This window comes from Peromyscus eremicus, chromosome 12 (assembly GCF_949786415.1).
Source record: "Peromyscus eremicus chromosome 12, PerEre_H2_v1, whole genome shotgun sequence".
NCBI lineage: Eukaryota > Metazoa > Chordata > Mammalia > Rodentia > Cricetidae > Peromyscus > Peromyscus eremicus.
In genome coordinates, this window is record NC_081428.1 from 18393642 (window position 1) to 18417604 (window position 23963).

The window sequence follows — 23963 nt, forward strand, 5'->3', positions numbered from 1 at the left end:
GGCCACAGAAGACAGCATTTCACAAAGCTGGAAATAAGATCGATGAATTGCAATTGGAGGACAGGAATTTTTCCTCTAACAAACAAGGAATGCCACTTTCTTGCAGTGCCTGTATTTTTAATATTTTTGGTCAATTTCTTATATTAATTAGATTTCTATACTTACAGCAATCTTTTTCTGTATTTATCTGCATTTTTTTCTTTCCCATTTTGCTTGTTTTTGGTGGTATTGGGGTGGTTTTGTTTCGTTTTGATATGTTATGTTTTTTTCATTTTTGTCAATTTTCTGCTACCTGTACTAACTAAAAGAATTAGAAACTATTTTCTAAATTTCCTCAATGTCTTTTTTTTATTGTATATCCTTGTACCAAGCAGCAGATTCCACAGTGCCATGTTTTGAGCAAATGCATGACATGCTTTGAGCATATTTACTCCGTACTAACCTATATCCCCCCTTCTCTCTTCCTGCTCATTTCTTTCTCTTCCAAATTCTATCCTTTCTGTCTTCTATAAATATTTTGAATATTTAGCAATGTAAAAATCCTCCATCACATGAATTTTCTGTCATTCCTATAGCTTCTCGTAAATGCCCCCACCCTTTCCCAGGCAGGACAATCTGAACATGCCACAGGGAAAAGGGAGTTCTTGAGTCACTCTCCCACAATGAACATGGCTGTGTGTTGACCAATGATCCTTCTTACTATTTTAACTAGGAGACCTTTGAGCCTGCTCGGTTAGCTCCCAAAGGCACTGATGAGATACTCTTCCAGGTTCCTGTGGACTTGACCACACCCAGGCAGCACTGGCTTTATTTCCTGTGTGCAATTTTTTTTTATCTTATTTTACAATACAATTCAGTTCTACACATCAGCCACGGATTCCCTTGTTCTCCCCCCTCCCGCTCCCTTCCCCTTCCCCCCAGCACACCCCGCATTCCCACCTCCTCCAGGGCAAAGCCTCCCCCGAGGACTGAGATCAACCTGGTAGACTCAGTCCAGGCAGGTCCAGTCCCCTCCTCCCAGGCCGAGCCAAGCGACCCTGCATAAGCCCCAGGTTTCAAACAGCCAACTCATGCAATTTTTAATGTCATCATTTCCCTAGTGGGATTTCTGTGAACCACTTCCCAAATATTCATGTTAAAACAGTGGTCTAATTCTTATTTTTGTTACAAACAGACACAGAAGGATGTTCTCACAACCAGTTCTCTGGCTTTCACTTTGGTTTGGGTTTCTTGAAAAATTTTTGAGTTATTATTGGGTAAATTTATCAGTATAATTCTCCCTGTTTTATGCTATTATTTAAAACTCAATTGAAACTGTCAAACACCACTGCATCTTTCTTCTGAATTTATATATAGTTCTCATGTATATTTACTCCACCTTGAATTTATTCATCCGAAGGCTGTGAGATAATGATCCAATTTTATTTATTTTGCTGATGGATAAGAAATAAACTCAGTCCCATTCCTTGAATAGCGATTCTTCCTCATGTATTAACAATAACACTATGTTTAATGTATGATGTTTCGAATGCACAAATCAAGTTATTTCTGGGCTCTTTGTTCTACATCGAGTTGAATTTCTGATTCTACACTCCCCTCATTACAGCTCTGCAGTGACTGCTGTTACCTGATAGGGCAGCTCTGGTTTTATTTTAATAGCTTGCTTTGTACATTTCAAGACATGGTATATTACTTCTCACACGCACTTGTTTAATTTCCAACTGTCCTTCATAAATTATTGTCTTTAACAAGACATTCTTCCATGTATTTATTTACACACACTAAACTCAGCTATAGATATAGGAATTTGTTTTCTTTTTATATTTCCCCACCCTCCTCTTTTCCCCAGTCCCTCCCGGTCACACACCACCCCCTGCCCCTGCTGTTTCCACCCTCCCCTCCAATCCGCTCCTCCTATTTCTGTTCAGAAAAAGGCAGGTGTCCCATGCATGTCAACAAAACGTGGCATATCAAGTTACAGTAAGACTAAGAACATCCCCAGGTATTAAGGCTGGACAAGGTGACCCAGTATGAAAAGTAGGTTCCAAATTTGAACTTTTATATTATATCTGAACTTAAATATATCCCTTTGGATTTTCAATTTTGTATTTTATGTGTCATTTCTACACTTGTAATAGAGCTCATGAGCTCAATATTATCTAGCAGAATTAAAAGTATATGGCTTACTCCAAAATAAAATAGAAATAATTGATTGATTGGAAAGCTGATTGATTGCTTTATGTCCTGGTCTCATTACTATGCAAGTTAAAAAAAAAAGTTCCAACTGTACACTCCACTTTAATTATAAGAAAAGTTTCATTTTCTTCAGGAAAGCACAGGTCTACAGTTACAGCTAAGGACATTGTAACCTGTTCTCTTGTTCTATCTTAAGATGATAAAGTATACAATTATATGAGCAAGGTCTCCTCTGCCTAGCATAGTTTCTTAAAATAGAAATAAACACTCTGTTTTTCTTAGGATGATTAATCCCAGGAACTGATAACTGCTCACGTCATGTAGAGTAGCCATATGATGCCTAAGTGGACTTTCCTTTAAGTAAAATCAATACTACCTCACATTGTGTAACTTCAAGAGTGGCATCATAAGGTTCACAAGACTTCTGTTTATTTCAATAATATATCTATGTACCCATGCATACACATAAGAGAAAGGGGGAAGTAAGAAGGGAGAAACAGAGGAGTAGAATAAGACACTATACATCGATGCTATACATCTATGTATGTTATGGTTTGATGTTTTTTACCTTCCTACAGGAGAATACTTCTAATTGTGACCTGAGTCACAGGGTAGAAGGTTGATCTGTTAGGAACAGTTATGCAAATATCAAGTGCATTTCCCTAATGACCAATTCGTCTATCATCATTTTCATATTTTTTAATAGTTCTCAGGGAGATTAAGGGTCAATTTTTTTGTTTGTTTGTTTATGGCATGCATTTCATTTCTCTTATCCTGACAAATGGCCTGTTCACATGATTGCAATTTACAACTTTAGGCATCTTTACTCACTGTATCTTCTTAAATATTAACCACCCCTTTTGATACTGAGTGTATGGAGACATATCACTTCCAGAGGGATACACACAGCACATTCACACTGAAGACTGCCGATGTTAGTTTGAGTGGTTGATACCTTCAGAATCCTTAGGAACTTGAGAGATTTTACTCTACAGTTAGTATTAAAGTATCAGTTTTGCTGATGTGAAAAACTGTAGTCTCTCATAGTTTCTGAAGTATCCATCTTTCAAAAATAAAAAATGAAGTCAAACAAAAATGTGGCTGCAGGACATCATTCTATCAGCCTGTTCGAAGCAATGCTCTCAGCTCTGTTCGTGATGCTCATGGTGCTCAGTGCTGGGTTAATTGCAGTATCCTGGCTGGCAATCAAGGAATCAGAAACAAGTAAGTCATGTGTTTAAACAAGGAACATGTTCTAGGTCAAACTTTGCTGTAATTGATTCATTACTTTGGCTACACCACAAGATATTTTTGTTATATTTAAGTGATTCTGGAGACTTTAATTCACAGAATATTAAGAAAATCAGTTGGTATGTCATTTCAAATAATCCCAAATTCAAATTCAGGAATAAAGTATTTTACCTTTTTTACAAAATAATTTCAGTTTTTCATTTTAGTATATAATAGAGTAGGTTTCATAGCCTGTATACTCATGGGTGATAAAAATGAAATCATACACATATTAAAATATCATGGACTGTACAAGCTCATACATATAATGAGTAAATGAACACATCTTTCCATTTATATAAAATAATATCTTTATTCTGTTTTTTGGCCTAAAATGTTGCTAATAAATTTGAGTAAACAAATTCAAACATAAATACATAAATATAGATACATAAGAATTTCATTCTGCTTGAGGAGTAATGTGATAATAAAAAAGAAAGAAATTAAAACATTATTGTGTAGAACTAAGCTAATATGGGCCAAAAGCTTTTCAAAGACATTCAAATATAATGTCATGGTGTCACAAATCTTTGGCTTCATTTTATTGGTGTCTCACTACTCATGTTATGAATCTGAAACAAAGAGCTTGAGAACTAGCTTGCTTAAGTTGGAAACATTTGGTACATAGATGACATCACATCCCAAACTGAACCCCAATTTTAAGATTTGACTCCTAATTACCACTTACTCACTTAGAAGACAAATAAATAAGTCAGAACCATCACAATTGCTGGGTAGCAAAGGTTTTTTTTATAAAATTTCATTTATATTGGAAAATGATGAATTGTATGTAGGCAAAATTAGTTCTAAAAACTCACAAGTAGAAGAATTTGCTTGTGAGTCACCTTCATTTTAATAAGTATTTAGGGATAAACTGTTTTCCCCTGACTAATAAATGTTTGGATTTGAATGTAATAAAAAGTATTTGTAGTTTTATAGAAATAATTTTAGTATAATCCATGATAATTTAAATGTTATATCTAGAGGGAATCTGCATTTAAAATAAAGAATAGGTATTTGTAAGTACTTAGGATGAGCAACACACAAGTTTCACTTAGTTTTGGAAAAGTGGTGGCTTCAGGCTTATTTATATGCTTCAAATGACTTTTGAAAAAATAATTTTCAGTCTACTGGATTTTTTTTTAGTTCATTAAGAATATGTCATTTATTTATAATATGGACATTATTTGTAAATGTTGATACAATGGAATGAGTAATTACTCAGAAAAAACAGAAATTTGACTTACTAATAATAAAATTTTAGTGGAAATTAAATGTATTATAGTTATTTAATTTTTGCATTAATGGAAATATTGTAAAGTTTTAACATTTTTAATTGAAATAGATTTATATCATATTCACCCTCTGTTTCCTCCCTCAAGCCTCTTTCTGATATCCTTCCTTGAAATCCTCTGAATTCCCCCAACGCTGCCTCTTTCTTTGATTATGGTTATATGCACATATATGTATATGTATACAATTTTAAAATGTAAAAATTATATAGAATACATGTATAGCCTTCACTGAACTTGTCATTTTCTTGTGCATGCATAGAAATTGTCTCTATTAAAAAATTCACCTTGGTATAACATTTTTCATATTGATGGTTTCTCCATCAACTTTCTAAATGCAGATCAACTCCATACACAGACATACTAATAAAGGACTCCTAGTCTCCTTCATTCAGACATCTCTTAACTCTTTCATTGTTTTAAATGTAATTTAATTTGTTCACAAAATGGAAATGACAGAAATAAAATAAGGTACATATTTTTTAAGTTAAATGGAAATTTATTGAAATTTGAAATATTCACTTTAATGTTTTTCTGGACAGGAAAATTATGTGTCCAGGAGAGTTTGGAGGTTATAGTTAGTCAAATATATCAAACATATATTTAAATTTCACCCCCATCATTGCTCATCTTTATTACGTTAGGAAATTACATCATTCTAATCCCCCATTTCCCCGATGAAGGAAAGAAAAAAAAAATCTTCTCATATCATGCCATTTTGAGAATTATTTAATGTTATTATTGCATTGACTAATGGTTTTATCGTTTTGTGAGTTTAAGACAGAGCTATTCATTTTAAATACAAATATGTATCAAAGAAAATATTCAGATAAAAGGATTGTTTAATTTGTTCACCACATCATACATTATTTCCCCACTGACACTGTATTTTCTACCTCGTTCTCAATAACTTCTCCAATGAAGACAGTTCCTGTCTCATGCCAAAAGTCCTACATGCCAAGTTTATAATTAGTAGGATGTAAGAAGTAGCTTCAAAGCTGTGTTTCAAAGTTACACATGAACAGAAATCTTCACAGAAATTCACATGCAGAAAGCCAGCAGTGTCCTGGAGGCTTGGGGTCTAAGAAACATCTAACAGCAGCTACATAACTTTTAATGGTCCACTTCTCACTATGTTTTCCTGAATCACTTCCCGTAATTGGTAAAGTATGATTATGCCCTGTGACTTCCAACAGGAATCTCAATTTAAAAAGAAAATGGGAAAAAAATGTATGGCTTGACTTCAAAGAAAGGAGGAAGAAACAAAGAGAGAGAGAAATAAGCCTATATTTTTTTATTCTTTTCAAACAACCAGACATGTAAAAATGGAAAAAAAGAGAGGGGAGTAGCTGGTTTTGAAAAAGAAAGATTACAAAGAAAACGCAAGAATTAAATAATTACAGAAAAAGTCTATTAAATGAGTGTTGTTGCCCCTATATCAAAAACTAGGATGCAATATTCCTTTCTATTCATAATCGGGGGCTTTATTTCTTATTAATTCATCTAGGTGCAGAACTTGGAAAAAGTCATGAAGTCAGAGGGACATTTACAATAACATCGGGAGTGGCATACAATCCTAATTTACAAGACAGACTCTCAGTGGATTTCAAAGTACTTGCTTTTGACCTTCAGCAAATGGTAGGGGGGCTGTCTCTCCACAGCTGGGTTAAAATCTCATAATCTATTTTGTTATTTTGAAATTATCAGTAAATGCATGCCGTTTTCAGAATTCGTAATTGTATGAACCCACCCACCATGAAGACTTCCGCAATTCGAAACAAATGGATTGCCTGCATTCTGTGTAAAAAGTTGATAAAACTTAAAATATTCAATTTAATATATTTTTCATCTTTTTAGATAGATGAGATCTTTGAATCAAGTAATCTGAAGAATGAATATAAGAAATCGAGGGTTTTTCAATTTGAGTGAGTATGCTTGAAACCGTCCTTCTGAAAGCACATTGCTCCCAGCCAGTACTACGCTCAAATGTGTAGTGTCATTATGTGTAGGGAGGAAGAAATACTTCCAACATTATGTGTGTACTTCGTAATGTTTTTCAGAAAAATTTTTCATTTTTAGTAAGAGATAATAGCAATATTTGATAATTAATATACTAACATGTTTCTCTTACGAGGGTAAAATTGTGGAGATGTGTGTGAGGATTAAAACTGAATATAGGCACATGGTGATATAGTGCTTAATTTGTTAAGAACATGTGAAAGAAACTTCTTAGTTATCAGTAAAATAATATGTCACCTAGTTTGTTTACATTGTAAATCAAAGAAGAGAGGAGATATGTTAACTTTGGTACTTAGAGAAAAAATGCTGTGATTGCAGCATCCTCTACCGGCTTCTGGCCTCTATGGGCACATGTGCACACACACACACACACACACACACACACACACTCACACATGCACTTACACTAAATAAGTATATACTTATAATTTCAATGTTCAATAAGTTAATGAGTCTCAGATGAATAGGATAATATGTAATTTCGCTATGAATACTTCAATCTAGAGTATGTATTGGTGTGTAAGTTTATTAAGCTACAATCTCTATATATAGCATTTTCTATAAGAACATTTACTATGAGATTTAACCTGTTGAATCATTGTGACTATAAATGAAAGGACTTCTTGTCATGTCTTCTTGCTTATGTCACAGTGAATCTAATGATTTATCAACTGTGAGAACCAAAGGGACTTTGGAACAGAGATACTCATGAGCAGCACAATTAGCAAAGAAGATTTACTGCTAATGAGAATCTATAAAATTTAAAGAAAAAAGATGAAGGAGAGTTCTACTCAAAGACTAGAAAATTCAAATACAAATATAGGCAATTGAGCAATACCTTTCATATCTGAAATAGGAAAAAAAATGAGAAAGACTTTTAAGTTACTAAAATGAGAAAAAAATGAGGCAAAGACAATTTGGATGAGAAAACAGGTATCAAAAGATCACTTCTGTTCTTTATAAATAATTTTTGTGTAAAACACTACTAAAAACAACAAACAAAGCAATATAATTTAAACCTTAAGTCACACACATCATAAACTGTTATATCGTCTTTTGGCATATCTTTCCTAGTGGCTTCAGTCATCTGTGGATGTCTCACTTTGCTCATTTCCAAAGGTGATGTTTTATTGGAAAATTCTATCCTTTATTTATCCTTTGCTTTTTCTCCCTCCTGCTCTTTCTTCTTCAGAAAATTAGTCAGTCTATGTGAAAACTTACAGCAGAATCTGTATTCAAAGTCCCCTCATTTTCAATCCAGAGAATTAAACACTGTGGAAAATATGGAACCCATAATCGAAATAGTGCAAAAGCACCTCATTTTGCTATGTATTTTGTCTTAAATCTTATCTGTATAGTTATATAAATGAAAGTTTTCTCTGAAACCTATAGTAATTGTTTGAACAAGCATATAGAAAGATAATAAATCAAATTATTAATTAAATGAATCCAGCCTAAGTCTGATGTGTGGTGATCAATCCAGAAGTTCTAATATTATGTTTCATATCAAATATGATACAGGGTTTTGGTGTTTTGTTTTGTTTTTTACAAATCCTACATTGCTTTGCTAATAAAAGCTACAGAAAAATTGGAGATGCAATAAGGGTGCTACGTTAACTGTACTGTGGAAATGATGTAAAGACGTATCAACATATTAAAGTGTTGTACAGGTTTCTGTTGGGGAGGAGAGTGCCATAGACAGAGAGAGTTAAGTATCTGCTGTTACAATGCAAATTGTTATCATTGTTTCCTTTTTCTTTTACTTCCTTCTCAGAATGACACATCACTGTTTCTTTCCACTGAAACATTTATAATTATTTCTCCAATCTGATGTGACAGCAGCTGTTACCTTGTCTTTCTGTAATCTCTAGGAAACAACGTTTCTCCTATCTTCCCCAAATGATCTTCAGCTTAGTCAGAGAAGATATCTCAACTATTCTGCAAAGGAAACCACATACTTTGAAAGAGACAGTGAAATGCAAAACTAAAATCAAGCATAAAGAAAATAAAGTAAAATCATTCAAGTATGAACTATTGTCCTGCCCATTGCACAAGTAGAGGGCAGCATAATACCAAAGGGCAAACGTTGGTATATAGTTTTAAGAATCAGCAAAAATTGTATTAAAACGGCAGTAGTGGGTAGAGGAGATAACTCAGTCAATGAAGTCTTTGCCATGAATGCCTGAAGACTTGAGTTCATTGTCCAGAATTTACATAACAAAGAGGGTTTTGGTTGCACATACTTGTAATACCCACAGTAGGGTGGTAAAGACAATCAAATCCCCAGGCCTCTTTGGCCAGCAAACCAATACTAAAATTCAAATCAATGAGACCCAGATAAAGTAAGGATTCTGTCTCAAAAGTGAAAGTGATGAGCATCCTGAGGGAGGAAAGCTGAGGTTGTCTTCAAGCCTCCAAGTGTAATGTATGCATGTACCCTTCCTACCCACACACTCAGATATCCACACATAAAAACATGCACACATACATGCCCATCCACACACAAAAAAGAAATGAATAAGATACCCATGAAAAGCTGAAACAAATATTTTGTTTTGACAATAACCAAATGAATATCAGTTTATGCTTCCATTTCTCTTATTTTTCTGAAAGTCACAGGCAAGCCTTGCATTCAACCATATGATTTACAAGTTTTTAAGAATAAAGATATTGAGGAAGAATTTTATTAAGGAGTTCATACAACCAACACCACCAAGAAATTTTCTCTCTCTTGTGCTGAGGTACCGAGAGCATTGTCTTGACTTTCTTACATTTAGGATGCTTATAAAGTTTTTAATTTCATACCTAAAAGTGTTACCTAGGAAGTGACTGATGAGTATATGCAGCCACTAATTAATTAATAATAATTGGTCTCTGAAGGTACTATGGGGATGCTGGTTTAAAATCCCTATTTCAAAGAAGTGAAAATATTGTTAAAGAGATGTATCAACATTAAAAATATCTAATAATGTTACCAAGTGGCAATTCATATAAAGTATGCATACACATTGTATAATGGTCCAAGTAAATTTAAAAGACTTAAGGAAACTTCACCTAGACTTTGACTGGCTGCTCTGTCTGAGTTATGGTCAGAGCTTCAGAAGGAAGTTCACTCAACTTCTACAAATGAAAAATATTCATGCTACTTAAAATTGATTCTCTCAAACAGTGTGTATGCAAAGACTAGGAATCCACATTTAAGGTGGCTACAGACATCAGAAAACCATTCATTAAATAATCATTTTTAGCACCATGTCTTGTGTGTTTTCTAATTTCAGTTACTAGAAAGAAGCTTTATTCCCCTCTGCCCAAGGCAGGTTTTGTGCATTCTCAGCCACTGTGAGGCTGTAGTATGACACCTTAGAAACTGAGTTTAGCTCCCTACTCACACCCTGGGTTTCCTGAAGACTCTCTAACATTGCCATTGGAAGTGCAGGTGTGTTCCTATGTGCTGTCTCAGGCACTCGTTTGAATTTCATAGATCCTTCCTACACTTTTAGCATCTATGCTGACCTTCCATTCTTCTGTATAGTATCTCTTCAGCTGGACTCCCATTTTTCTCCTTAGTGTCCTTCCTTTACATTTTAGCAACTGCTAAGCACCAATCCATGTCACATCTCCATGAATGCTTAACCGACACACTTTTCGAGTGAGCACTTTTCTCCCCAACACATTCAGAACTTTGTGTGATCATACAAAATACCACCCTCAAGATGTGATGGAAGTTTGATTCTCTCCTTAGTCAGATGGGATCTGACCACAGAGGTCAAAATATGACATTGGGTCCCCTGGAAGTGATGTATTGTTTTGAACAATCATGTGGATGCTGGGAACCTAACCCTGGTCCTCTGCAAGAGCAAAAAGTATTAACAACTGATCCCTCCTTCCAGCTCCGAATCCTCTGTTCTTGAGACTAAACGAAGGTGGGATGGTCAATTCGGTGCCAAAGAATTATGCCCAGAAAAATAATGACATAAAGTCAAATAACATTAATGGGAAGAAGGCAGGACAGAGTCTTGCCATTTTCTTTGAATTAATAACCTGAAAAAGGGAGATATGGGAAGGGGAAAGAGAACAAGGAAACATTCAGAGCTATTTAATTTTATGATGTGCGCATGTTTGTATGTGTGTGTGTTTGTGTGTGTGTGTGTGTGTGTGTGTGTGTGTGTGTGTGTGTGTGTGTGTGTTGATGTATAATCTTTCATTTGAATCCAGAGTGCACCCATTCACCTAGACTAGCTAGCCATTTTGCTATCAGGGTTCCACATCTCTGCCTCCAAAGTGTTGGTATTACACTTAGGAGATAAATGCCCTCTTAGCATTTATATGGGTGTTAGGGATTCAAATTCCAGTTGACACAGTTGTGTCTCATCCTGTCAATTTCAGGTTATCCTAAATAATCACAAATGATATCTATACTCATAGGAAAAGGGGCAAAACCACTGTTAGACTTAAGCATTTCAATTTTTATTTGATTTGTAAAATCAGGGAACAGAAATAAATGATTTATCTTCTGCATAACAGTATGAAAAACATATATCTAAAAATAAATATTTTTAAAATAATACAATTTCAGTGACCTCACATGTGTGTCATCAAAATATATCACTAAGAACAGCAAACTTAGTCGTCAATCTATTTTATCTTATTTTACAAGGATTTCATGTATTTTTTGCCACTTTCTAAAATGTGTGTGTGTGTGTGTGTGTGTGTGTGTGTGTGTGTGTGAGACCAGTCTGAAGAGAAGAATTTGTTTTTCTCTCTTTTGGGGATTCTGTTATTGTGCTCTGTAGAGAATGTTTTGTCTCCCAGAGCATTGGCAGTTGACTCTTTCAATAAAGGGCTGTTTGCCCTCTGTGGCAATGCCTACTTTAAGTTTGCCCTTTGCACACAGATGAGTCACAAGGTTCTCAAAGGAAAGAGCCGTGTTTATTCAGCAAACCTAAAGGTTATCGGTATCATTAAAGAAAACATGAGATAAGGAACATTTTGATCTATTACATCCAATCTCTCTGTACAATGATAGGATTTATCTAGCTGTAAAATTAAATGGAGAGAGGAAGAGACAAAAAGAGGAGAGCTCTGAAGCTCCTCCACTAAGAACAAGTTCTTTGAAATAAAAATGGCTATTATTTTTCCTTAAAGGAATGATTTTTCTCATTTATCTTAATAAAGAAAATAAATCTCACAGCACGGATACCAATCATTGATAAACTACTGAAAATAAGTTTCTCCCTGCTTATGAGATGAAACACAAATACTTATCATGGTTTCCTTGATTTCTACTATATATCTTTCTTATCTCAACATTTATACTGAATACAAAAATAAATTTTAAAGGATACAATTGTATGTGTATCTATAATATAGAACTTTTACCCTCACAGATACAAATTATTAAGTGCCACATATAATTCACAACTAAGAAGACACATCCTTCATACAAACACATTTATGCTTGAGGTTAAATTATTTCAGTTAGTTACAACCCAGTGAAGGAAAATTTCAGAACTGCATTTTCTCTGCCCCAAATACCTTGTGTCTTCTACTGCCTGATTCAAGCTACACAAAATCAAGGTTTCTGTATAATTAAGTATGTGGAAATATATAGAGAAGACACAGATTTCATTATCATATAAATTATCTTTTGTGCAACAAAAGAGAAAGTAAAACCGTGGAACCGACGACAGTAGATAAAAGATTCTGTGCATCCATGCTTTATTTTAAATCATATTTAATCCTATCAGCTCTAAGTTCATACTTCAGCAGTGATGTTTGGCAAAGAGGATAGATCCTGAAAACATAAAGAAAACAGGGAAGGATTAAAGAGGGCATGAGAAAAGGGGAAATGGTGGTGAAGGGAAAGAAAAAGGAAACTGTACATATTGAAAGCATATAGGAACAAAACATTTTTCTCTCTTTTGACTAACAAAAACTTGCAAGTAGCTAGGTATTTCTCCATCTACATATATGTGAAATTCTTATAACATCGCAAGACAATAAATATATGTACCCGTCTCTTAGATGATGTCTATCAATCTCTTTCCTTAAGAATAGTTCACTAAAGTGTTGAAAAAACAGGGGTACCTATTTCTAAGAAACAGAGACATGGCTATCCCGTCTATTATAAAAAAGCCATAGAACCCTGCATACAGTTTACACTCTTTCTCTAGGTGTTGATGTTTGTATAACTATAGAGAAATCATCAGCCAGTGTGAAGGCTCAGGACAATCTAGTCTCCATCATCCTTTTCACTAAAAATGGGATGAAACCTGAAAGCTGTATGCCAATTAACATGTTTTTAACTTTCGTTAACAAGGCATATAATTACCCAAACCTTAAAAAAGCAAAGGGATTTTTTATTTGTTTGTTTTCTATTCTTTCATTTTGTTTGATTTTTCTGATATCTCACAGGGTCTTGTTTTCTGTGCAGATTAATTCAGTGTTCTGTTGACAATAACATAAGAGATTTAAGTGTTTACTTTCTTCTAATATGCTGCATGTGACTTTCAGTCATGGCTACCCTAATGATCCCCAGAGGACCCTAAAATGGTCCTCAAATTCTAGCTGTTACATAGAGGCATAAAAGTAGTCTAACAAATAAAGCAGTACTTCTCGGTACTTTTATTTTATGTAAAAATAGAAGTCTTTTGCCAGTCTTCTCACGTTCCATTGATAAGGACCCAGTCATGAAAAACGGATAAAGAAGACAGCTTCATTCCTTACAGATAGAGAGCTACTCTACAAGAAAAATAGAGTTCAGGGCTTTGGAGAAAGGGCACAGTATAAAGGACATTTGCTCTTGCAGAGGACCAGAACTTAGTTCCCAGCACCCACCCCAAGTGACTCATAACCACCAGGGGACCCAACTTCCTCTTCTGCCCTGCAGGTGCATCTGCACTCACATGTGCGCACACCACAATGACCCTGCCACAGATACACATACACATTAGTAAAAAAATAAAATACTAAATGAATATTAAAAAAAAAAACAAAACAGGGGCCAGCTGGTGTAGAAGACATAACAAGTGTTGAAGACCAGATTGGAAAAAGTGTCTGTGAAAATTTGATTCCTTTCTAAAGACAAGAGTTTCTTTCGTGTGTACATTTGGGAGCTCTGAACGGTTACTAAGGTGCTATCTCACTAATAAGATTTGGTTACTGTGATTTAAGAAGATAATTGGACTGTTAATCTTGCCAACATTTTCAGATAATTAACTTAATAGAAGTGAACTGTGGGATGATAATAACAAAGTATCTTGGTCATTTAAATAATGAGAAAACCACCTCCATGGAAAGGAATAATTCCTGCTGAACTATGAACCTGCATACTAACACAAGCATTAAGAAGGGACATCATGTCCTGTGAGATGATGAACTACTGTGGTCTTCCAGGAACTTCCTGCATTGGTATATAATGATGGAAGGAAAAGTTAACTTTTACTCTAGGTTCCAGCAGGACAGATAGATAAGGAAATCATTCAGGGCTAACAAAGTCCTTCCTTGGAGAAGCTCATTAACTTGGAGATACCAAGGTTGCATGTGTGCAAGGTCTTTGTTTAAGCATCAGCAGCACCAAGGCCTTTGTGTTGGCAGCAGCAGCACCAAGGTCTTTGTGTTAGCATCAGCATCACCATGTCAGGGCTGACTCTCCCTGATCTACCTTAAGGAGTCAACTTCAACCTAAGAATTGTCAGCACAAAACGAAGATCAGAGCTTGAGTTTCCCTTCCTTTGTGGTTGTAAGCTTAAGAGGAAACATGAAGTTAACAGAAAGGCGGGAAAGAAAGCAAAACAAAATCTCTCAGGTGCCTCTATTGTTTCCAAACAAACTCTTCTTTTAATATTTTTTACAATGTAAATGAAAATACCATTTAAAATGCAAAATACAGAGCGATAGTTAAAATAAAAGGGAAGAATATTCTGTAAGGCCACAGGGTTGAAATTTTCTATTGTGATGATCGTGTGTCAGAATGTCTTAAAAGAATAAATATCCTGAGTGTCCAGTAATTCCAGGTATGTTTCTTGTCTTTCTATCCTCCAAATCAAGACATATTTTAAGAATTTAGGTTAAACAAAAGAAAAAAGAAAACTAAATACAAATGTTAACAGAGGCTTCATATCAGGTCTTCTTAAATGTGTACGGTTTATTTGAAACACACACGAAATGATGACAGATTTCTCTTGACCTACGAATCCACCAAACAGATTGCAAGCTCACACACTTCATTCCTTCAAAGGGTAAAAATGACAGAACACTGTGAGACACTGTTTCATTTGACACAAGGGACTAGGAAATAGCACTGTTTTCCTGTGTGCCCTACTGAACACTGATTCCAATGTTGGATTACTTTAGCATTTCTAGTCTTGTAAAAATATTGAAAGTTTTCAATACAGAAAGCTTTCCTTCCATTATACTAAAGATAATACTTTACAATATCTATTATATTAATTTTTACTTTTCTATTTTAGAAAAGAAATATTGTAAAAAGGTGTTGCAGAGCAGGGGTTACAATGCTTTACACTGGTGTAATGAGGATTGAGGGCATGATAACTAACTAGCAAATTTCACAGACATTTTACCTGAACTGAGAATAAATCACTTGAAGATGCTTGATTTTTTACTCTTATGTCATTTTTTTTATTTGCAGAAATGGCAGCGTTATAGTCCTTTTTGACCTTTTTTTTGCTCAGTGGGTGTCAAATGAAAATGTAAAAGAAGAACTGATTCAAGGCATTGAAGCAAACATATCCAGCCAACTGGTCATTCTCCATATTGATTTGAACAGCATTGATATCACAGGTATCTGTGAACATTATTTGATTTCTTTGAATCATTAAGCTATGAAATTAAGATTCTAGCAATATAGGAAAGAGGCAGGAGAATCGTCCTTGGCTTTAGGAGCATATCGGATCGCCTGAGGTAACACATTTACATGAGAAAAGTGAAATATTTGAAGGGAATTATCAGTGAGAGGAGGTTTGGAAACCATCAAATATAAAAAAGATTCTGAAAATGTCAGTGGGCACAGATGTTTGTGAGTCTTGTCACATTCTATCTATTGGTCAAGTGTATTCTGACTTTTCTGGAATCATTCATTACAAAGTCAAATTAGAGAATTTACGTTTAAGTCACAGACCTTATGAGATTACAGTCAAGTGGCAAGGACAAATGTCTAATTAGAAATTGAAGGGAAGACAAAAGATGGATTAACAAATTGAATCTAATCCAGTTTCCTATTGAAAAAGTTAACTTTCCTTTTGAAGCGATAGAACATTGTCATCCTAAGAATACACAAAAGGAGAAAAAGCATGGGAGTCAAAACTAACACCAGAGACCAGAGAGATGGCTCAGCAGGTAGCCTTGCAAACCTGACAGCTGGAGGTAAATCCCCTGAACCAAAAATTGAAAGAAAGAACTGACTCCAAAACTTGTCTTCTAACTTCCATAAGCATGCCTTGCTCACACATCATGCCCATAAACACACATGCACATACAATCACACAAAGTAATAAGTAAATTTTAAAGTAATACCCAGACAATATGTCTACGGAATCTCTGGGGTTTGGATGTGAAGTTTCCCCTTAAAAGGTTCCTATTGAAAAAATGGTCTTCCATTCATACAATGCTTTGGAGAGAGTTGGATCAGGAAAATGCTAAATTAACCAATTAGTTAACTCATTAATGAGCTCCTTGTTAAGTGGGCTATTAGGAGGGCATGGTTGGAAAAAGTAGGTCACTGTATGTAGCTTTGTAGTATATACATATAATATATATATATATACTTATCTTATAGATGTACATATATACATATACACACATATAACATATACATATATGTATATCCTAAGTATGTATCTTTAATGTCACAGTTACCATCAGTTGACAGCTTAAGATATCTGAGTAGCAGAAAACACCTCAGTTGAGGAATTGTCTCCATTGTATCAGCCTGTGGTCATGTATGCTACGCATTTTCTTGCTAATTAACATAGGAGAGATCAACCTTGGGGAGATGGGCCTGGGTTGTATAAGGAATGTGGCTGGGCAAGCTATGAGAGGGAGGCAGTAAGCAGCCTTTTCCTGTCTCCTCCGTTTCAGTTTCTGCCTCAGTTCTTGTCCTGGTTTCCATAGATGATGACTAGGAACCTTCAGGTTAAATAAACACTTTCTTGTCCAAGTCGCTCTAGGTCATGTTGTTTATCACAGCAACAGGAAAGCAAATGAGAGCAACTAATAAGATTAATCTCTTTGCTGGGAATTTTGTCAGGTTGTCTGCTAATGCCATTGCTGTGTTCCAGGGTACAATTTAGGAGACTACCCTGTATGTGGAGAGCTTTTACTTTAATACTAGTGTCATGATATCCTTGACAAAATATTCTTGCTTTTTCACTTCCTACCCCCATCCCTCAGCATTTATTCATTCAGCATTGCTGTATGTGAGCAGATATGTTAAAGCATTTCCCTCCATCATGACAGCCTTACTTCATCACTTACCCAGAAGCAATTGAGCCAGTCACCATAGCCTGAAACCTCTGAAGCTATGAGAGTACATAAATCTCTCCTCCATTGCTATCTTGTCACATGAACAATTAGAATTAATACATATACCAAGATTATTCTATTTTTTTAAATTCTCATTCCCTTCCTTCAGTTCAATTCAAAAAGATATTTACAGTAGTTTAGCTACACACAGTAGTAATTTTCTCTGCTTTTCTATGTTCACAATGCCTTATCTCTAAATGATGAAGCTAAATATATTTCAGAATTCAGATCGCTGGTAACGGAAGGGCCCTTATATATAAAATAATATCAATAGTTAATTATGCTAACCAAAAGTAGTGGAGACAAACTGAGTGGCCACCATTAGTTCTCGTACGCTGGTAAAGAACAAAGTCAGTTAATACAGGGTTGCTTTTCCATTAACTCTACATAAGCTTGCAGAAACTTGTGTCCCACACTGTGCTTAAACTTGTCGTCGTAGATTCACACCTGTGACACATTAGTATAGTATAATTTTCTTCACAGAGTTGGTTCAGGAAGCACAATTTCCAGTCACTCTCCTGTAATCCTTAATAAAACTCTCTAATTAATCCTGAATTGTTTGCCAAGAAGTTAGCTCAGTTTCTACGTGTCCCAACTAAAGCCATGCTTTCTGAAATGCCCCCTATGGAGCAGACATGGCATATTTTGGATTTGTTATTAAGTTAATATGAAGATTACCATTAGTCATCATTAACTACACCAGATATACTACCCATCAAAACACTTTGTAACCAAATCTAACATTGTTGTGCGATCATTTTACCATTCCCATTTTGCAAATTAAAAGACCAAACTGCAGAGGACTTTGGTAAATTGCCTGCCATATACTGCTTACAGCTGTTGCAGGACTCTGATCTAGGCATTTTGAGAATAATGCCTTTCTTATTAGTCATCAGCTAGAGTTTGCTTATGATTGTTCTATCACTGGAAGATAATACTTGATTTTTTTCAAGTCATTTTCTTCTAAGAAATTTTTTCCTCTTTACTTTAATGTGTGTTCACGTTGATAGTCTCCTTGATAAACTGTTTGACAGATATCCTAAAATTAATCTTTATGATTCCATATACTTGCATGACCTGGAGGATGAAATGTATTGGTTAAAAAAAAATCACATACTGATTAAAGAAAATCATATCCTCTTGAGCTGACTTTAGTCTGTCTGTTTTGTTTTGTTTCGTTTTTCTGGCAGATCTCCATAGTTTCCTCACAGTATGCCTGAATGCAAAGTATTTATTTATAGCAACTTCTGATGCATTGTTTCCTAACTCCCAGAACGTTTAAGAGCTTTCTCAGAAAGAAAAAAGATCTTTGCAAATACTGTGTCCCAGTTACTTTTCTGTTGCTATGACAAAATCCTGACCAAAACCCACTTGAGGAGGAAAGGGTTGATTTCAGTTTATAGCTTATCCATCACAAAGAGAACTCAGGGCAGGAGCACACAGCAAGAACCTGGAGGTGGGAACTGAAACAGAGACCATGGAGGAATGCTGACTAAGGTCTTCTCCCTACGGATTGCTCAGCTACCTTTCTTTTATTTTCAATAATTTTTTATTAAGAAATGTTTTATTCATTTTACATACCAACCACAGATTACCCTCTCTTCCTTCCTCCCACCCCTTCCCCTTCCCAACCCACTACCAATTTCCCTCCTTCCAAAAGGTAAGTCCTCCCATGAGGAGTCAGCAAAGCCTGTTACATTCAGTTGAGGCAGGTCCAAGTCCCTCCTACTGCATCAAGGCTGTGCAAGTTGTCCTATCATAGGTAATGGGCTCCAAAATGCCAGCTCATGCACCAAGAATGGATCCTGATCCTACTGCCAGGGAGCACCTTAAGCAGATCAAGCTACACAACTGTCTCACTCATGCAGAGGGCCTAGTCCAGTCCCGTGGAGGATCCACAGCTGTTGATCAAAAGTTCATGAGTTCCCACTAGCTTGGTTTGGTTGTCTCTGTAGATTTCCCCATCATGATCTTGATGCCCCTTGCTCATAGAATCCCTCTTCTCTCTCTTCAACTGGACTCCTGGAGCTTGGCCTGGTGCTTAGCTGTGGATACCTACATCTGCTTCCATCAGTTACTGGAGAAAGGCTCTAGGATGACAGTTAGGGTATTTACCGATCTGATTACTGGGGTAAGCCAGCTCAGGTACCCTCTCCACTATTGCTAGTAGTCTAAGCTGGGGTCATCCTTGTGGATTCCTAAGACCTTCCATAGCACCAGGTTTCTCCCTATTCCCATGATGTCTCCCTCTATCAAGGTATCTCTTTCATTACTCTCCCACTTCATCCCTGTTCCAGCTTAACCATCCTCCCATTCCCTTATATTCTCATCCCACATCCCCTACTCTCCATTTCCCTCCCCTCATGCCCATTTTGTTCATGTAGATCTCATCTATTTCCCCTTCCCAGGGTGATGCATGCATCTCTCTTAGGGTCCTCTTTGTTAGCTAGCCTCTCTGGAGCTGTGGGTTGTAGTCTGGTTATCCTTTGCTTTGTTTACATCTAGTATCACTTATGAGTGAGTACATACAATGTTTGTCTTTCTTAGTCTAAGTTACCTCACTCAGGATGATATTTTTTAATTACATTCTTTGCCTGCAAATTTTATAATGTCATTGGGTTTTTTTTTTTTTTAACTGTGTTTATGTACCACATTTTCTTCAGTTGAGGGGCATCCAGGTTGTTTCCAGGTTCTGGCTATTATGAATAATGCTGCTATGAACATAGTTAAGCAAGTGTCCTTGTGGTGGTATGACTGAGCATTCCTTGTGCAGATGCCCAAGAAGCATCCATAACCCAAAATTAAAACAAAAATCAGACTTTAGTCTGCCTTACACATACCATAAACCTCATTGTTACAATGACTTAAGAATATTCTCCTCATTCTCGCTAATTGGACTCCCAGAGAGAGAATTGTTGAGACCAAGGTCGGATAAAGCACAGAGACAAATAGCCAAACAAACGGAAACACATGAAATATGAACCAATGGCTGAGGGGTCACCAACTGGATCAGGCCCTCTGAGTGGGTGAGACAGTTGATTGGCCTGATCTGTTTGGGAGCCATCCAGGCAGTGGCACCGGGTCCTGTGCTCATTGCATGAGTTGGCTGTTTGAAACCTGGGGCCTATGCAGGGTCCCTTGGCTCGGCCTGGGAGGAGGGGACTGGACCTACCTGGACTGAGTCCACCAGGTTGATCTCAGTCTGTGGGGAAGGCTTTGCCCTGGAGGAGATTGGAATGGGGCACGGGCTGGGGGGAAGGTGAGGGGGTGGGAGGGGGGAGAACAAGGGAATCTGTGCCTGTATGTAGAACTTAATTGTATTGCAAAATAAAAATTTAAAAAAAAAGAATATTCTCAAATCAAAGTTATGCTATATTTGATTTTTGAGAAGTCTTAAAATACATCTATAAACATAGTACCAAGCTTAATTTTAGATATTTATGTTAATATTTGCATTTTGTATTATTTCAAATATATTTTATTTTAAATTGGTTATTATTAGTCCTAGGAATGGCAAGGTCTTGTAGATAACATTATATTAGTTGAATATAAACTATTCCATGTAACTATAGCATAAGTGATTAGGTACTTTTCTTGAATTAACACAAAACAAAGCAAACTTAGCTTAGGCAAATTATCCAAACTGGTTATGCAGTTACTAAAACATATCTAAAGTATCATAGGCACATAACAAAGAGCATTACATCAAGTAAATTGGAAATCAAAAGATCAGATGCCCTTTGAAGAAGTATTTAAATTGTATTCAATGTTTTTTATAATGCAGTTATATTACAAAGTCAAGTATAAAATCATCTTTACTTTCTTCTAGCATCTTTGGATAACTTCTCAACAGCATTCCCTGTTACAACTTCAGGTCAGTATTTGTATTTATAACAGTGTGTGTGTGTGTGTGTGTGTGTGTGTGTGTGTGTGTGTATGTGTGTGTCTGTCTGTCTGTCTGTGTCTGTGTGTCTGTGTATGTGTCTGTATGTGTGTGTTTGTGTGTGTTTCTGTGTGTTTACATATGAGTCCACATTAATGTTTGTGAACATGTATGGACCTGAGGTTGAAGAATGCTGTCTTCCATCGGTGCTTCAAACCTTGTATTTTGAAACAAGAATATTGGCCAGACAGCCTGGCCAGCAAGCTCTGGGGATCCACCTGACTTTCACCACACCTGATCTCTGGGATTCCAGATGTAAACAACCAGACCTGAGGTTTCTAGAAGAGTCCTGGGAGTCTGAACTCAGTTCCTCATGCTCACATGACAGGCATTTTTCTGACAAAGCCATTTTGCCTGCCCATGACTCAGTACTGCTCTTCAACCCTTCATGACATTAGAAAAGAATACATTTTATGTCTGCACCTTGGTATGATCTTTAGTCTACATTTTAAACTATGAAAGTTATATTTGAGTTAAGAGTAATATAGCTGAGAATATTAATATCAACTTACTTATGCCAAGTACAGATATTTCGATTTCAATACTCCTGTTTTATTTTAAACTTTATATGATGTGTGTATGATTCCACAGCTGACCTATGTCATGAGGCCCTGGAGATAAAACCATTAAAACAATAAAAAGATATAGTCCACTCTTTTTGGAAAAAGAAAACCAACTGTAGGGCTAACTGATTCTCTTCGGCATCTGTCACTGTCTCTTTTATTTAGATTTCAATCCCTGCTCATAATATTTAGAACTTCTTCATGTCTAATCGATGTAACATCACTATTAGAAGAATTCTTTTTGAAAAATTATCAAACTCTTTTTACAAAGAACACTAGTTATCTTAAAATGTAAATGTAATCTCTAATGAGAAAAGTATTAAAAAAAGCAACCAGAAAATCTGAAAATTCATTGTGGTTCTACTAATGACCAAACCTAACAATCACTTCGTTTTATAAATTCTTTGAAATCAGCATTCTGAAAATTATATGATTATTAGTCTTCCCCTGAATATTGCAAAAGTTATCCTAAATGTCAATTTTATCTACATATCATTAAGAAATGACAATTGTCATAAGCTCATAATGATAACACTTTTAGTGTTATCCATAATCATGACATTTCCACAATATTTGAGACAAGTATTATACAGTACATACTTGAACCAATAATTACATCATTTAATTTTCTGGAACACCCATTATGGAAGTAATATTTTTCACACTGAAAAAGATATAAAAGAATAAATAGGAAAACAGAAAGATAGCTAGGTGGTTAAAAGTGCCTACTGCTCTGGCAGAAGACTGGAGTTGGGTTCCAGCATAAATATTTTAGTTAACAACTATCCGTAACTGCACATCAAGGGACTCCAATGCCTTCTGGCTTCCCTGGGCACTGTTCACACACAGACACAGACAGACAGACAGACAGACAGACACACAGACACACACACACACACACACACACACACACAGGGTGCACAAATATACATGTAGGCGAGATACCTACACACATAAAATAAAAACAAGTACATCTTTTTTCTTTTTAATAAAGAACAAATAACACGCCCAAGGTCACAAAGGTTGTGTCAGTCTCGGAAAACAAAAAGTTCTCTCTTGATTTCTCATCTTCTGGTTTAAGCACACCCCCACTTGTATCAAACATAGAACCTTTTAGCTCATAGGTATACAAATTAGTGAATCCTGGTGTTTACTTAATGGCCATTAATAGCATCCTCTATTTAAAAAAAAAGAGTAGGTAAAAGTCTAAAACTACATTTTAATATTGTGAAAATAAACAAAAAGTAAGTACATGAAGTGATAAATTTGTCCCATTAGTTCATTAATCTAGTTTAATCATCTCACTCTGTAGATACGTATCAAAAACATCACATTGAATCCCATAAATATGCAAAATTATCTTAAACTAAAATAATTGTAAAACATTAAAATAAAGCATAAAAGGCTTATCCTTAGATTCAGATACATAAATAAGTATTAAATCCTAATAAGCTGAAACTTTCTTAGATGAAATATAAAAATAAATTATTTATTTATGAGAAAGCCTGTGTATAACCAATCTAAAATACATAATAATCATTTTAATCTCACTTATCTTTGCAGATAAGCTGACAACCAGCAGTTCTATGACAACTTCAGGTCAGCTTTAATAATATTATTATTTATTTCATTTATGATTTGATTGTGGGAATGTGTGTGCATGTGTGTGTACATGTTTATGTTCACATGTGTGTGCATGTGTGTATGTGTATGTGTGCACATGTTATGGTGCACTTCTAGAAGTCTAGAAACAAACATGGTAAAAACTGAAGAGCAAAATGAACAAACGAAAAATATCAAAAGGAGAAATAATTATTATCTTTTGCATTATTATTATTATTATTACTATTATTTTGACTTTTCAAGAAGGGTTTCTCCTTGTAGCCCTGGCTGTTCTGGAACTCTTTGTAGACCAGGCTGGCTTTAAACTCACAGTGATCCAGGTTCCCATGCCTCCTGAGTGCTTTAGGCATGTGCCACCACTGTGCTAAAATCAATTGTCAAGTCAGTTTTACATTCTTTAAGCATCCTGGGTTCTTACAGCAACAATTCCTGCATTGACTTGAGGTGGGCTCAGTCCTTAACAGCACAATGAAGGTCACATCACATTGTACCCTA

At 35.6% G+C, this 23963-nt stretch overlaps 1 protein-coding gene across 2 annotated transcripts in view; it reads left to right on the forward strand.

The window, feature by feature from the left end:
* The first annotated feature begins 1949 nt into the window (after positions 1 to 1949).
* Positions 1950 to 23963, forward strand: part of Tmprss15 (transmembrane serine protease 15) — a 112520-nt gene continuing 90506 nt past the window's right edge. Inside the window, exons 1-6 of one of the 2 annotated variants that reach the window (XM_059277575.1) lie at positions 1950 to 1980; positions 3304 to 3420; positions 6286 to 6416; positions 6636 to 6703; positions 15448 to 15599; positions 23409 to 23444. In XM_059277575.1, coding sequence (XP_059133558.1) covers positions 1950 to 1980; positions 3304 to 3420; positions 6286 to 6416; positions 6636 to 6703; positions 15448 to 15599; positions 23409 to 23444 — 535 coding nt within the window. Of the gene's footprint in view, positions 1981 to 3275; positions 3421 to 6285; positions 6417 to 6635; positions 6704 to 15447; positions 15600 to 21168; positions 21214 to 23408; positions 23445 to 23963 lie in introns of those variants that run through there. The other variant, XM_059277574.1, reaches the window with a different exon arrangement.